Below are 16,907 nucleotides of genomic sequence, written 5' to 3'. Positions count from 1 at the left end.
TGTATCACATTTTAACAAACCAGGCCATTTTTGTTTCTGTGTGTCTTTAACCATTTTTTAGACCAAAGACAAAAATAAGTATTAATTATTAAAAACGGCTTAACATAGGAAGCTATCCCTTTCCTGGCAAAAATATAATTTGATGCTAACTTATAATAGAAGCAAATGGATGGATCATAAATGTAATACTCAGAATGTAGTTATAATTCGGTAAAATTCTGATTAAACTACTTTCAAAAGGCTTTTCTGTATTAAATCATAAACTGCCCTTGGCAAACATAAATAAGCAATTGAAGAAGATGCAAGTACAGTACGGCACCAACTTTTGGTTGTTGCAATCAACTAGCTTAAAGAGTTTGAAATCCAATTCCTTGCCAAAAGGTCAATTTAACTCTCACTACCAGTTAACATTTTTACCACTATCCACATACATTCACCTCCAGCTGACATTACCAATATCACACAAGTAAAACACAGATATAAGAACTTAAAAATTAACAAATAAGCACAACTGTAAAAGCGGTGGGTGTCAAGGTTGCCCCAATTGTTTCTACTAACTTGGCTTGTGTTTTTCAGGCACAATAAACGCGGATAAAAACACAAGCCAAGTTAGTAGAAACAATTGGGGCAACCTTGACCCCCACCGCTTTTACAGTTGTGCCTATTTGCTTGGTGCTGGTCAAGGTTGCCCCAATTGTTTCTTGAAACTGGACTTGTGTTTTTGATATCTCCACTTTACATGGTATAGCACTTTTGATAACTTTGCGTTTTTTCACATTTCCAAAGTGTTTTTGTTTCAGATGGTAAAGCGCATTAAAACACAGTAATATTAATGTCTTATAAAATCACAAAAACTTAAATTGTACTCAGGAACTACTACTGTACAAACATGTCAACTGTCATGTTCTACGCATGGGAGGATATCTATACACAGAAGATATAGTGGAATTTTATTTGGACAAATCTTTAACAATGATTGGTTGGTTCCTAACTACTAATAAATGAACGAATTACAGAATGGAAACATTATTTTACATGTAATTCTGTTAAGTTGTTCAAGGAGTTTCAAAGCCCTTGTTCCTTACAGCAACTTGTAGGTGCCATCCACAAACTTCTGGACATCCATAAAGCGAAAAGCAGAAGGTTTATGGATATAGCCATCATACTCATGTCAATTTAAAATGACTGGATTGAAAAGCATGCCTTCCCTTTTCAACATATACAGCTGTATTTCTGTTATCTGAACTCTGGATTATTCAAACAATGTTTATGGCTGTCCTATGCCATAGCAAAAGCACGTTCAATAAAACACTCACTGTTCCCAAAGGAGTTGAAATAACTGAGCGTCTATAGCTTCAAATATGGTTACCTTTTTGTTTGGTTTGGCATAAACAGGCTCAATCTGATTCTCATCCTCCTTTGCAAGACTGTGATAGATATGGCCTTCTGGCTCCGATAGCACGTCCTTCTCTACATCTTCATCTTCATAGTCATCACACTCATCACCAGAGAACCTTGGGGAAGGCATGCGGGGCCTGCCATTGACTGTGTTATTCCAACTCTCCCTGTAACCAGATCAAATGTCATTTGGCGACTAAACAGCAACACTGTAGAAAAATTATGAGAGCACTAACATTTGGTCCGCAGTTGCCTCATGTGCTCCACATTGTGAAAGCTTCCACTGTGGCCCATACAGAGCGTCGTTTTCCATTAACAGGTTTTGATTCATATTTCATTGTGATTTCCATTTGCTTCAACTACAGCATCCACCCTTGGCTGGATGTTATAAAGACCTGACGGCTCTCAACTGCAGAAACATTGCTCGTTAGCATAATAAGGGCATACAAGGCTTATTTGCTATTCCAAGGCAGGGTGCTGTCTTTGCTGGACACAACTAACTTATTAGTGCACTAAGAGTACAGCTTTTTGCAACTTGATTTAAATGATTTATTAACTACACTAATTTTATGTTAAAGATTTAGATTTTACCTGTATACTAGTAGCACCATCTGCTGGCAACAGAAGATACACATGACTGTTTAAAAGAAGCTACTGAACAAAGTGCACAGTTTTCTTATTATTGTTTAGATCAGAAAATTAAATATGGTACATACCCATATTTAAGACATAAATTCCATATAGCAATAAAGAATAATAAAAAAAGGTCCTGATAAAATATTTTGCACAATATGCAGGTAACAATACAATTCACAGGAGTTGTAGGGTACAATTATTAAATAGACAATTTTGTTAAATGATATGGAGCATGTATTCATCATTTCAACTATAAATCCCATTTAACCATTTAGTGGACTACAAGAAGGTATAGTGTGCAGTGCTTTTTGTCATGTATCACAATACACCACCTCATTATAAAAATACCCCAACAGACTATAAATTGGTACTTTCATTTTTCATGGTCTCCCCTAAAAGTTAATTCAAGGTCTAAAACACACCGATATAAATAACTAATGATCAGTACCCAACATTACCTTTCAATCTCAGCAGTACTGGCGTATGGCTCTATGCTGCTCCTGTTCTCTGAATAAGAGAAGTCTGTCTCCAAGAGGGACCTCTGTCGAGGTTGTGGGATTGCCACTGTACGACCAGTTAGTGTTGAGGCTAAAATGGCAGCTGCTAAGGCAGACCTAAAAGTATTTTTAAAGAATTGAGAAATGAGAGATGACAGTCTCTAAAAATATAATTAAAAATCAAAGTGTCAATAAGGCCTTGAACAAATTTAATTTATGGTAAATTCTAAATATTTATGTCAACTGACCATTGACAATATGCCATTTGTAGAAAACTAGAAATGGAGTTTTCGTGAACAAAAAGTATTCCCTTTGGCATGACGTTAATATATTGTGGGACAATTTTCAAAAATATACATGTCAGCTATAGTGGTAATACAGTAGGATAGGTGTAGTGTAAGGTTATATATTCAATGCACATATAAATAATGGTGCACACAGTCTCATCAATTTCAATGACATAGTGCATCATAAAAAATCTAATGGAGAGCTCTTCATTATGCTTTTTTTGATTGGTTACAAAAATTTGAAAAACATTTAAACAAGTTTAATCCTTAAGTTTAAACCCTAAAGAAATTAAATGGAACCTAACATCCTAGTTTGACAGAAATTAAGTAAGGGAAGCAAAAGATGCATACAAGGTGGAACAAAGATAATATTGAAAACGTATAAAAGATTAAGTAAAACATGTATGAAAGCAACCATTTATTGTTATGGACAAATATTGCAATGCTATACATGTTGTTGAAATATACATTTTTTTGATTTTTGGTCTTAGGTCTAAGAGCGTTAGTCTAAGCATCTAAGGTTGCTGGTTCAATCATGGGTTTCAGGTAAAAAGCAATGTTTCTCCATCTAATTTACTGGAAAGCTGCTGAGAACATTCTGAATAAAAACGAAAACAGCAGCTCGAGAGACTTCAACCACTTCAGGTTGTACAAATTTGTAAATAATGTATAAGCACTTGAAAAAGTGGGTTCCATAATGTTGTGGTTATCACATCTGTTTTACACACAGGCCCTGGGTTTGATCCCCAATGAACCAGTCAATTTTGTTTTTAAATCCTATTCATTTGTGATCAAGACAAGTCTCTGCATTTGGGAACTGTGACAGGGTACCCCCACCTAGGGTTGCCTTTCGTCTGGTTTTTCCATGACCTGTCCTTTTTTTGGGCTTCCAATCTCTGTTCGGGCGGATTTTCAAAAAATGAACGAATGTCCGGAATTTCGCCTGCTCGCCCCTTTGCAGCTGCTGATGCTTGTAGAACTGCAATTCCCGGCGTGTCCTAATAGCGCCGCGCCTGCACAGACGCCGTGCGACTGTATTGTTCACTGGGGCCGGTTGTACTGGATCCTGGATTTGATCTTGCTCCTGTGACGTATTTGGTTGTACTAAAGGCATCAAGGTTGATCCTGAGCTCAGTTTGAGCCCCAAATCTGATCCTAACTCGATCTTGCTTCAGAGCAGGATCACAATCGGATCAGAGCTTGATTGAACGTTTTTAAATGGATGAACTTAAAACTACAGCGGCTCATTCATAGACTGAAAGACGAGAGAGCATATTTCATGATCAGCAAAAGCCTCTTTGGGTTTATTGTGTGCTCTGCAATCCTTTAGTTTTGCTTCAAATAAATGCACTGTGTCATATAACAGCCCTTGTTTTTTTGTATGCACTGAATACATTTGCATCACGTCCACCAAAAAACAACAAAAATAAAACACTTGTTTGGTACAACTATAAACAACACACGTTGTTAAACAAGCCAAATATGTGTGTCAAAACATATGACCAATTTAAAAAAAGATCTCACTAATAAACAAATCCCCTGGGCCAGATGAGATCTTCCCAATAGTACTCAAATAAATGAAAGAAGTTATTTACAAACCACTAACCAAGATCATGCAACAGTCTCTTGACACAGGGATTGTACGGACAGACTAGAGAACTGCAAATGGAATACCGATCCACAAAAAGGGAGACAAAACCGAACCTGGTAACGACAGACCATTAAGCCTGACTTCTAGTATATCTAAACTTAAGGAAACTATAATAAGATCCAAAATGGAAAATTACCTATATGGTAACAGTACCCTGGGAGACAGCCAGCATGGTTTTAGGAAAGGGAGATTGTGTCTAACTAACCTGCTTGACTTTTTTGAAGATGCAACATCAACAATGGATAATTACAAAGCCTACGACATGGTTTATTTAGATTTCCAGAAAGCTTTTGACAAAGTCCTGCATAAAAGATTAATTCTCAAACTGAATGCAGTAGGGATTCAAGGAAATGCATGCACATGGATTAGGGAGTGGTTAACATGTAGAAAACAGAAAGTACTGATTAGAGGAGAAACCTCAACATGGAGCGAGGTAACCAGTGGACTACCACAGGGATCAGTATTATGTCCTCTGCTATTCCTAATCTACATTAATGACTTAGATTCTGGTATAGTAAGCAAACTCATTAAATTTGCAGACGACACAAAAATAGGAGGAGTGGCAAACACTGTTGCAGCAGCAAAGGTCATTCAAAATGATCAAGACAGCATTCAGAACTGGGCAGACACATGGCAAATGACATTTAAAAGAGAAAAGTGTAAGGTAGTGCACGCAGGCAATAAAAATGTGCATTATAAATATCATATGGGAGATACTGGGGGTAGCAGTGTAGAGTAGTGGTTAGGGCTCTGGACTCGTGACCGGCGGGTTGTGAGTTCAATCCCAGGTGGGGGACACTGCTGCTGTACCCTTGAGCAAGGTACTTTACCTAGATTGCTCCAGTAAAAACCCAACTGTATAAATGGGTAATTGTATGTAAAAATAATGTGTAAAAAATAATGTAATTGTATGTAAAATAATGGGACACTGCTGCTGTACCCTTGAGCAAGGTACTTTACCTAGATTGCTCCAGTAAAACCTCCAAAGTATAAATGGGTAATTGTATGTAGAAATAATGTGATATCTTGTAATAATTGTAAGTCACCCTGGATAAGGGTGTCTGCTAAGAAATAAATAAATAAATAAATAAATAAATAAATAATAATAATAATAATAATAATAATAATAATAGTGAAAAGTGTTGAATTTAAATCAAAGGGAAATAATGTTAACTTTACAATGCATTAGTAAGACCTCATCTAGAATATTGTGTTCGTTTCTGGTCACCTCGCTACAAAAAGGCTGCTCTAGAAAGAGTACAAAGGCTTAAAGAATTGAATCTATTCAGTCTTGAACAAAGAAGACTACGTGGTGATCTGATCAAGCATTCAAAATTCTAAAAGGTATTGACCCGTTTTCGACCTGAAAAGAAACAAGGACCAGGGGTTACAAATGAAGATTAGCTAAAGGGGCATTCAGAACAGAAAATAGGAGGCACTTTTTTACACAGAGAATTGTGAGGGTCTGGAACCAACTCCCCAGTAATGTTGTTGAAGCTGACACCCTGGGATCCTTCAAGAAGCTGCTTGATGAGATTCTGGGATTAATAAGCTACTAACAACCAAACAAGCAAGCAAGATGGGCTGAATGGCCTCCTCTCGTTTGTAAACTTTATATTCTTCTCATAGAACTGCCCTAAGTTGTTTGATAGATAGGAAAAGAAGGTGGTGTCTGGAGTATGTGATTTTGAAATACCGTAGATGTTTTGTGCTGGAGCTGATAGAAGTGATTAAATATGCTTACTAGTTTTACTGATGAAAAGGTTTTTGAAGTTTGTTAACAGTAAATGGACAACACCTGTACTAGAACATAAGAGATTTATTATTATTTTTTTTGTCAGAAACAGAAAGTTTCTTGTAAACTTCCAGCACGCTGATCTCCTGGTTACAGTCACAGATCCACCATTTCTGTGGTTATGACAACTAAATAAAAAACAGGCAAACAGAATGAAAGAAAAACACACACCAACATGCATGAATATGTACCTGGGTCTTTCTGGAGAGGGGTTTGGGCTGCGGGGGGGAGGGGTGCGGGGGACAGCAGACCTGGGAGCAATGGTGGCAGCAGGGACCAAGCCATGAGCTATGTGCTTCTAAACAAACGACGGGAAACCAGGTTAGTTATGATGAGATGGGGAACAAAACATTACAGAAACCAAACTAAGCAAAACAGACAAGCATGTAGAAGCCATAATGAATTTGCTTTGGAGAACAGAATACAGGATCATTTCAATCCCAGCAGTATAGTTTGTCTCTGAAGTTGATAACTGTCCCACCACATCTTTGCTTGGCTCACCAATGCAGACAATGTTTAATTTAGTAAGCAGATTAGTATAAATCTCAATATAGGAGTGTCCAGTGTCTCACCTTGTAAAAGTACATGTAATGACAAACACAATTCAAGGGCAAGGAAGCTTGAGAGAAGGTATCAACTGTACCATGTAAAAAAATTTAAAAAAGAAATAAAAAGAAAGAACTGCTAAGCCAACAATGTCTTCATTCTGATGAAACTCAGTCCACAGATGCCTAAACTATATAATAAACTGGCACAATGGAAATATAGCCTCTCTCTCATGATGGTCTTGCCGTTTACAATCACATTTGGCAACATGAATGGATTCTGTTTTTGCCGAAATTTGACATTACAGAATGGTATGTCAGATTTTAAAAGTTATAAATCTTTCGCCAAAAACAACACAGTATTTAGGTAGTATCAATTTGATACACGTTTCGAAATTACCATGAGCTTCAGGAAATAATTAAAAATAAATCTGGATAAGTTACTACTTACAAATTCCATTGTACCCTTCCTTCTAAAGCTGAATGCCATCTTTGGAAATTATGTAATATTTTGTGATCCGCTTCAAATCAACAATGCAAAAAAGTCTTTTGATTCCTCTGTTTACTGGAAAATGCAAAAAGATAATTCCGTGCATCACATCAATTACACTTCTCTTCCGTTTAACCACCCGGTAACTAGACGCTTTCTCTCACCCGCACTCCTGCAACGCTCGATACGATTGGATATAGACAATGTGTCTGTCCAACCACAGTCTATCTTTAATCCTCTTAGCAACGTAGTCCGTTTAAAAATTTCAAGCCGCTTCCTGGCTTTCATAGACTCCGCTTGTACAATTCAGTTAATTTGATTGGATAATACGGTTCAAAAGGCTTTTGTAATAGGCGAATCTTGCAGTCAGTCATTTTCTGTTGAAAAACGTAACTGCAGACACACACACAAAAAAAACACAAGGTATGGCATGACCTGAAGGGATTCAGCTAGGTGAGAGCAGAACCGGGAGTGTTAATGTTATTGTTAAGAAAGTTGTATGTTATTTAAGTTACAGCATTGATTAGCCTTCTCAACAGACTGTTCCAGAAAGTAAAAAGTGATTTTTTTTTGTTTTCAATGCAGCGCAAGTTAGCATCGACGAGTGCAAAAATCGACTTTATTTTACTTTAAATGTCTCTTATATAAAGTGATACGAGCATATGTAAAGTGACTTCCGCTCAGTTGAGTTTGTTACAGTTAATGAAAGAAAGTTTCAATAAAGAAAATTGAAAGTAAAGGACTAATAATCCAGTGTACCTGTAAAGTCATTGGTTTGGTTTACTAAACACAACAACAATAATAATAATAATAATAATAATAATAATAATAATAATAATAATAATAATAATAACCATTTCTTCTCGACCTCTCTACTGCCTTTGACACTGTTGATCACTCTATTCTACTATCATCTCTCGCTGACCTGGGGATCTCTGGCACTGCTCTGGCCTGGTTCTCCTCCTACCTCTCCAACCGCACCTACCAGGTAACCTGGCGTGGAGCAACCTCCACACCTCGCCCCCTCTTAACAGGAGTCCCCCAAGGGTCAGTCTTGGGTCCTCTCCTGTTCTCTCTCTACACCCGCTCCCTGGGACCCCTCATGGCATCCTATGGTTTCTCATACCATTTCTATGCTGATGATGCTCAGATTTTCCTCTCCTTCCCCACCTCTGACTCCACCATCCCCTCCCGTATCTCTACCTGTCTGTCTGCTATTTCCTCCTGGATGCACTCGCATCACCTCAAACTCAACCTCTCTAAATCTGACCTCCTTTTCTTTCCCTCCTCCTCCCCCTCCTCTGATCTCTCTATCTCTGTTCCTCTGGAATCTACCACACTCTCTCCCTCTTCCTCCGCTAAGAACCTCAGAGTCACCCTGGACTCCTGCCTCTCTTATTCCCAGCACATCTCCACTCTGGCACGCACTTGCCGATTCTTCCTGAGCAACATCCGAAGAATCCGACCCTTCCTCACCAACTATGCCACCCAGCTCCGGGTCCAGGCCTTGGTACTCTCCCGCCTAGACTACTGCAACTCCCTCCTGGCTGGCCTCCCTGCGTCCGGCACCCGTCCGCTCCAGCTCATCCAGAACTCCGCTGCCCACCTGGTGTTCTCTCTGCCTCGCTTCTCCCACGCAACTCCACTACTCCGCTCACTCCATTGGCTCCCGATCACCGCTCGTATCCAGTTCAAGACTCTTGTACTAGCCTACAGATGCCTTGACCAGACTGCACCCAGCTACCTGCAGACCCTCATCTCTCCCTACACCCCCACTCGACCTCTCCGCTCCGCCTGCACTAGAAGACTGGCTCTACCTCCTCTACGCTCCCCTGCCTCCAGAGCCCGCTCCTTCTCCACCCTCGCTCCGCAGTGGTGGAATGACCTTCCTACAGATGTCAGGACTGCCCAGTCCCTGACCACATTCCGGCGCCTCCCTAAGACTCACCTCTTCAGACAGCACCTGTAGAACTCCTCTGTTTTTCCCCTGGGACACTTATCACCCTTCCTTAAATGCGCTTTACTTGCTCTTATCTGCCCCCTATTTTACTGCATTTAATCCTATACTTCAGAGTACTGTAATCTGCCAAGTGTTTAATCTGTAGTATTTTGTATTTAATCATATCCTGATGTAACTATCACTGACACTGTTATCTCTGTATTATTGAATTGTATTTTGTCACACTTGTACTTGCTTGAACCAAAGTCATTGTATTTATCTTGCTCTTAATTGTTTTATTACTTGTACTGTGATACTTGAAATGTATTTGCTTACAATTGTAAGTCGCCCTGGATAAGGGCGTCTGCTAAGAAATAAATAATAATAATAATAATAATTACAACAACACAAATACAGTACTAACAACAACCACCAAAGTTATATTTGATTTGACAAGCTGTGTTACAAAAGGTGTGTTGGTTTGGTTTACAGTTAACATTTTCAACAGGAACATAAGAAGTACAATCAGGGACACCTGTATCTCTCCCGTATCTCTACCTGTCTGTCTGCTATTTCCTCCTGGATGCACTCGCATCACCTCAAACTCAACCTCTCTAAATCTGACCTCCTTTTCTTTCCCTCCTCCTCCCCCTCCTCTGATCTCTCTATCTCTGTTCCTCTGGAATCTACCACACTGACCACATTCCGGCGCCTCCTTAAGACTCACCTCTTCAAACAGCACCTGTAGAACTCCTCTGTTTGTATCCTGGGACACTATCACCCTTCATTTAGATGTGCTTTATTTTGCTCTTATCTGCCCCCTATTTTACTGCACTTAATCCTGTACTTCAGAATACTGTAATCTGCCAAGTGTTTAACCTGTAGTACTTTGTATTTAATCACATCCTGATGTAACTATCACTATTTAATCATATCCTGATGTAACTATCACTATTATCTGCTGTATTATTGAATTGTGGTTTGTCACACTTGTACTTTGCTTGAACAAAAGTTATTGTATTTCTTGCTCTTATTGTATTACTTGTATTGTAACACTTGAAATGTATTTGCTTACGATTGTAAGTCGCCCTGGATAAGGGCGTCTGCTAAGAAATAAATAATAATAATAATAAAGTACACTATGGGATTCCAATACTGCTGACAAGACTGAGACTAATCTATACAGCCTGTTTTTATTTCTTTTTCAGTACAAGACACAAATGAAAGATACATATTAATAGTTGGTCAGTGGCCTTAATCTTTTGTGTTTCATTTTCAGATTCAATGATGTGGTGCCGATGGACGACATTGGGACACCAGTGAGAGAAAGAGCAGCAGCGTCTTATGGACACGTGCTTGTCAATGAGAAATGGAGGGGGTCTGCAATAGCTCAGGGGTTTCAGGGTAAGATATGTCTGCAAAGAGCAACCACATCTTCAGCTGAAGAAAAGTGGGACAACAGAGATGGAAATCAGACTCCCATTGCATAGCAGTTTGATCCATTCCCGGTTTTACTATGAGTTTAATAAGACACACATCTGAGCTTGTTACCTATACACTGTTGCTAATCACGCTCATAGTAAAACCTGGAATGGGTGAAACTGCTATGCAATAGGAGACTTATTTCCATCCCTGGACTAGTAGTGATAATATTACTATTACTAATAAAAGGTGCAACTATGACTCCACATGAAAAACTATGATGCTTCAAAATACACAAGGTTCTTTTATTTTCAGTTTTTACCAAAAAAAAAAAAAAAAATTCTAAAGTTCCATGCAAATACTTAATTACTTGTCTGTTTAACATACAAGAAAAAACATTCAGATGTTCAACTTCACAATACACTGATTTGCATTGAGCTGCTTTTTTTTATCCATTTCCCAATAGAACAGTTTAGCCAGAAAATTGGGAAATTCATTATCTATATAATTTTCACCCCGTTTTTATTTTTGTAAAAAAAAACCAGATCAGTTCTCCTGAAATGTTATATGAAATATAAACCAAAAATGAGCCTTGAAAATCCAATAGTCTGTCGTGTATCCTCCCGTCACATATCCGCCCTACTGTTTATCTGCCATGATCAAGCTCTACAGCGACGTTAGACCCACGTGTACAGCGCTAATGCAGAATGGCTGCAGGAAAGCGAAAGAGAGTTGTGCTTACAATTGAAAGTTTTATTTTTTATTTTTTGTAAGCCTATGCATTTTGCTACTTTGTAAAGCACTGTGGCAGGGCAGGAGCCCTGCGCATGAAAAGGTTTTTTGTGTAAATGTATATTCTAAATCAGTTGTTCTAACCATACCCTAAATTAGTTAATCGGACCAATTAAGCTTCTAATAAGATCCAATAAAGTATTTTAGGGTGCAGTTGGAATAAAAACCTGCAGGGACACCATCCCTCCAGGACCGAGTTGTGCACCACTGTTCTAAATAGTGTGTTGTAGCAGGGCAGGGGCCCTGCAAGTGTATATACCAGTATGTGTGTTTGGTGGCAGGGACAGGGTTAAAAGCCTCCCTGCCAACCTAAATTGTATTATTGTTTAATTGTATTAGTTAATGGTTTAATTATTTGGTAATTGTTTAATTGCATTATTGTTTTGGCAGTTGGCCTCATTATTGTAAATTAGAGTCAGCTGCCTATACCTGTTTCTCTGGGGCATGTCAACCCCAGAGTTAGTTCATTTACGGTTGCTGCTGAGTGAAGAGCCTGACTGTGTCGTATTCTTGAAAAAAAGGTACTATATAAAAGCAAAACCTATGCTTGGTTTATGTGTGTTTGTTTAAAACTGTTTGTATGTTTTGTATTTCAGGTTAACAGCGTAGCTGTCTTGCACATTAGTCGGACCTGCATCCTAAATGTTTAGTAAGTGCTTACTCTGGTCCCACTGCAGTCAGATACGCAACAAACTTCTACTGTATTTATAGCATATTCTAGTAGGTCTCACCATTAGAGGGCACCAAAGTGTTGCAAACTAAATGTTACTTCTATTTCCAATTCCTTAGTGTTGCCACTTGCCAGGAGAGACTATGCAACTTTGAGTAGAATGTAATCATTTTAAATAATTAGCATGCAACCTTAATCTATTAACATTAGGTAAAATATGCTATAATCTTAAGAAAAGAACTACCTGAATTCAACTAAATACAAGAAATAGATTTTTAGATATTTCTTTAAGATTACCAATAAAATAGAGGTATCTGCTTGTTGGCCTCTGTGCCTTTGATGGTATCCAAATGCCGTTTACATAGTAATCCAATATTCACCTTATTTCAGGAAAGATCAAATTTATATTTGAAGATGGGCTGGGATTAGTGGACTTCCATCTATCTAATCAAATCTGTGTGCTGTTTATTTCTCAAACAGACATGGTGATTGGAAACAACTACAAGAGAAAACTTGCTCGAATTGGAAATGTAAGTACAAATTACACATGAGAAGTTATGTTGTTGTATTTGTAGAACAAATGTACTGAAATATGATGTGTCCAGTTTTGTTTACTTTTTTTTTTAACTTTTATTTATTTAATAATTCTAATGAAACCCTATTTTGTTGGTCTCCAAACTTTTGTTAAAAAAAAAAAAAATTGACACTTGTGTAAAAGGGCTACCCCTCGCATGACTGGCTGTTATGATAGGGTGCAGATCTGCGACTAATGGTAAGATCTAGGTTATCGAGTGCTTCTTCAGGATGACTAATTAATGGCAGTAATAAAGGAAATGTTTCCTTCTATAACTGGTGTCCTAACACTCTATTGACAGTGTTTTGGCTGGTGTTTATAATGTTTACACCAACCCCTGTTGGCAAATACCAATGGTCAATGTACTTTACATTTTTTGCCAGTGATGTAATTCTAAGCTCCCTTCGAAATACTAGTGTAGTGGGTATCGCAGAACAGAATTTAAACTAAAAAAACAAAACTAGAAACCACAAAAGGTTTCAGATACAATGGTCCCTTTACAACCATAGCCTAAGAAATGCATTATCAGATTATCCTTCAGGCTGCTTTTCTTTCACAAGAGCTAGAACACTCTTGGTTATGTTTTTGCTGGAGCCGAGATTATATCTGTTCTGGTAGGATGTGTGTCAGACCATTAGTTGGGATAATATTCCGGTAGAACAGTGTTTATCAATGGACCATTAGGCACCTAACAGGAGATTGCTTGTTCCACTTACCCACACCCTTCTTAAAATACCTTCTGCTTCTTTTGTTATCGATACAGTGCAAAGACTTCTGCATATTGTGCCTAATTTAAGGTAGATTTACTGTATGTTGGTCAGGACCTTCAGATCAAAAAGATCAGATCACTAGCTCATTGAAAAAATGATCAGTCATTGATCACCAACAAAGTTGATAGTCAAATGTATTATAATAATTGTTTGTAGTATAACTGCTCTCTTTACCTGCTAACTATAATTATAACTCTTAAACTGTATGTCTTCCAAAACATGTTTTTATATTCCAAATTGCATACAGCCTATGTGGAATCAAAGCTTTTGTTGCTGTTTTTCTCATTGTTTGGAGTCTGCTCACGAGTTTTCTTTTTTGAGGGTTAACCTTTATTAATGTTTTTTATATGTCTTTTTTTTTTTTGCTTTAAAGGCTACCAGCCTTCGTGGGATCGTACTCGTGGAAAAGACCAGGATCAGCGAACAGTATTTTCAGTCTGTCCAGAAATTTGTGGTGTTGGAATTAGGAATGACGTTACTCCCTGTTGCCGGCCAGACTGAAGCCAGCTAGTAAGTCATATGCCCTGTTAAAATTAATGCTAACCAGAGCTTTAAAATCATGTTTGACCTATGTATAGTATTGTATTGGGAATATTTGCATATCCAAAAGATTTGCATCACAATGAAAGGAAGTCTGGGGGAAAAAAATAATAATGCTAATAATCCTCAGATATGACTTAATTTTCTTTCTACTTTTAATCACTTGTACTCTGGTGTTTTTGGATTCATTTAAATATGTTTTACCCTTGAAATTGCATGAACAAGTAACTCAAACAAACATGCCTGCAAGTATTTGTGTGATGTAGTTTTTGTCATGACAGTCAATGATTCACTCTGTGCCAGTCATTGAAATTTTCAATAAGGCAGAATCCAGGATTGCTTTCAACCCTTACTGCAAAGCAAGCATCCCACAGTACCAGCGTTGCCTCAAGGCATACACACCGACAGCCCAGGTTGAAAGAAACTCAATAGACTAGACAAAAAACAGTAATCTACACAGGTGCGACATGCTACTCCGTGGCGCAAGGTTTTGAAGTGGTTTAAAATACCCAATAGTTGCTGTAATAATGTACTACTGGAACAAAACGATTGTTGGAATGTTTTTCAATTAGACCTAAGCACACTGTATAATTTTTATTTTTATTAATATTTAAGACAATGGACAATGGTATTCTTGCTACAGGCAGTATAATACACAAGCCATGGAGTTTTGCAGGTGTGTGTAATGGATGGTTTTCATTATTATTATTATTATTATTATTATTATTTATTTCTTAGCAGACACCCTTATCCAGGGCGACTTACAATTATTACATATGACATTATTTTTTACATACAATTACATTATTTTTCACACATTATTTTTACATACATAAATATTTTTCATTGTAGGTTCATGAAGAGAGTAAAGAACATGGTCATAACCCCTTCGCTCTAATTTGGCCGAGCCGGCTGTCTTTGCCATGGTTCAGCAGATCCCTGGGGTTGGGAAAGTAAAAGCCTTGGCCCTGCTACAGCAGTTTCCCAGCATTCACCAGCTGAGCAACGCCACTACTGAAGAACTTGAGGTTGCCGTGGGACGGACAATAGCACAACAAATTAGAACTTTCTTCATACAGACTTAACCAGCCTGCAAGAATAATATGAGATTTGCATTTTCCAGAACACAGTTTCACCTCACCGAACTGACGTATGATACTACTCTACAAAGAAATAGTTATAAAATAAGTAAAACATTTTGATGAGAAGTGGCTTTGGCTGTGTCTTTTTGATTAAAATTAAGCTTGCCCTCACAATTGAAGTAGCTTATTATCTTACTACTAATCCTGAAAGCTTGATTATTGCTGACATTGAAAGGAATTTGGTTGTAGTATTTGCTGAACTGGTTTAAAAGTATTGTGTGGGCCTTTCATAGATCCTTTTTAAATATCAGCTTGTATGAACTTCAAAGACTGCATTGCCCGTCTCTCCACTGCTTTGCTGGATAATGAGTTGTGCAGATTGGCGATGACATCATTATGTCTGTTTCTAAAACCTTTTGTAAGCTGACCACAAGACTGAATTTAACATAAATGGGATCTGAAAGTAATTTAATATGAAGGACTGTAACTATGTATTTTATTTTTCTGCACACACTTATGCAGATTATGGATTTATGAAACAGGTGAACCTGTTTTTTATCTTTTCTTACATTTTTTTTTATCTTCCAGTTCATTTAATTGTTCTTCATCCAAATCGGCATATTATTATTATTATTATTTATTTCTTAGCAGACGCCCTTATCCAGAGCGACTTACAATTGTTACAAGATATCACATTATTTTTACGTACAATTACCCATTTATACAGTTGGGTTTTTACTGGAGCAATCGAGGTAAAGTACCTTGCTCAAGGGTACAGCAGCAGTGTCCCCCACCAGGGATTGAACCCACAACCCTCCGGTCAAGAGTCCAGAGCCCTAACCACTACGCCACACTGCTGGTCACTCAGTTTCATACTTACAGCTGTACATCTGTAACTGTAAAAGCAAGATGGCTACTGTCCGATACTTTAAATACTGTTAAGCAGCGCAGTGATTTAGAATATGTGACATGCATAAATACCGTCTTTTTCCCTTAACATTCTAATCTGATACCATAAAAAGCTACTTAAACATTGATACTTTCTGATGCTGGTCTAGAGACAAGGGAAATCATGTCTGTGACAGGACACCGTAATAAAGGCTCTATTCGCAGCTACTGGACAGCAAATCAAGAGGAAAGACACGATTGGTCAACAATTCTGTCATCAGCTGGATCCAAACAACACCCTGCCTCAAAACCAGCCAGTCAAAATGCCAACCCTGCTTCAGTTCTTTCCGCACCAGCCAATCCACTCCCTGCGAGCTTGAATGATGCCCCGCCTCCAACAACAAGTTTCGAGTCCGACTCTATACTACACAGACTATTCAACAATTGTACAGTTAATTTATCTGGCAATGTCCAGTTAAATTATAATAAGAAAGAGTAAGACCCCAATAAATAAATATGTTAGCCAAATAATAATAATAAAAACTGTTTTCTCTACGTGCATGTCGTTTTTCTATTCTAATTATGTTAGGGACTGTTTTCCTCAGCGGAAGGTTACCAGGCGAAATATCAGAAGTTCAAGGTAAATACAGGTTTGAAATTTTCTTTTAGAGAGAAAATTAAGAAATAAGTCCTTTTCTAATAGCGATAGAGCCCTCTCGATGTGTGCATAACTCCAGTAATTCTCTACCACACTGTAGAGCCCGCATCGACGGGCTGTATCGCTTATATATATAGATTCAGTGAGTTACAGGAAAATAATTCCATCTAGGGTTTCTGTGACATCATAAATTACGAGACCAAAGGTCTCGTAATTTATAAATTGTCACAGAAACCAGAGCTGGAATTGTTTTCCTGTAACTCACTGAAGAGG

General features: G+C 38.0%; 1 protein-coding gene and 1 long non-coding RNA gene across 8 annotated transcripts in view; one reads left to right on the top strand and one right to left on the bottom strand.

Moving 5' to 3' along the window:
* The window catches only part of LOC117424307 (centrosomal protein of 89 kDa-like), a 123,713-nt gene extending 116,148 nt beyond the window's left edge, over positions 1-7,565 (bottom strand). For all 4 annotated transcript variants that reach the window (XM_034040531.3, XM_058992583.1, XM_058992582.1 and 1 more), the window contains exons 1-4: positions 7,261-7,565; positions 6,456-6,562; positions 2,493-2,648; positions 1,370-1,565 (exon numbers count right to left, since the gene is read on the bottom strand). In XM_034040531.3, coding sequence (XP_033896422.3) covers positions 1,370-1,565; positions 2,493-2,648; positions 6,456-6,562; positions 7,261-7,299 — 498 coding nt within the window. In that variant the 5' untranslated portion in view covers positions 7,300-7,565. The remainder of the gene's footprint in view (positions 1-1,369; positions 1,566-2,492; positions 2,649-6,455; positions 6,563-7,260) is intronic.
* A 123-nt stretch (positions 7,566-7,688) lies between these two features.
* LOC117424467 (uncharacterized) lies at positions 7,689-15,560 on the top strand. 4 transcript variants are annotated; one of them, XR_009307779.1, is made up of 6 exons: positions 7,689-7,752; positions 10,518-10,642; positions 12,049-12,101; positions 12,603-12,652; positions 13,840-13,976; positions 14,859-15,560. It is a non-coding gene; the product is annotated as an uncharacterized LOC117424467 (long non-coding RNA). The 4 variants fall into 4 exon arrangements; XR_009307778.1 differs by having other exon boundaries at positions 7,708-7,722; XR_009307777.1 differs by lacking the exons at positions 7,689-7,752; positions 10,518-10,642 and adding an exon at positions 11,892-11,973.
* Positions 15,561-16,907: the final 1,347 nt, after the last annotated feature.

The sequence above is a fragment of the Acipenser ruthenus genome, chromosome 19 (assembly GCF_902713425.1).
Source record: "Acipenser ruthenus chromosome 19, fAciRut3.2 maternal haplotype, whole genome shotgun sequence".
Taxonomy (NCBI): domain Eukaryota; kingdom Metazoa; phylum Chordata; class Actinopteri; order Acipenseriformes; family Acipenseridae; genus Acipenser; species Acipenser ruthenus.
Note: the sequence above shows the minus strand (reverse complement) of the source record. Positions and strands in the feature narration are given on the sequence as shown.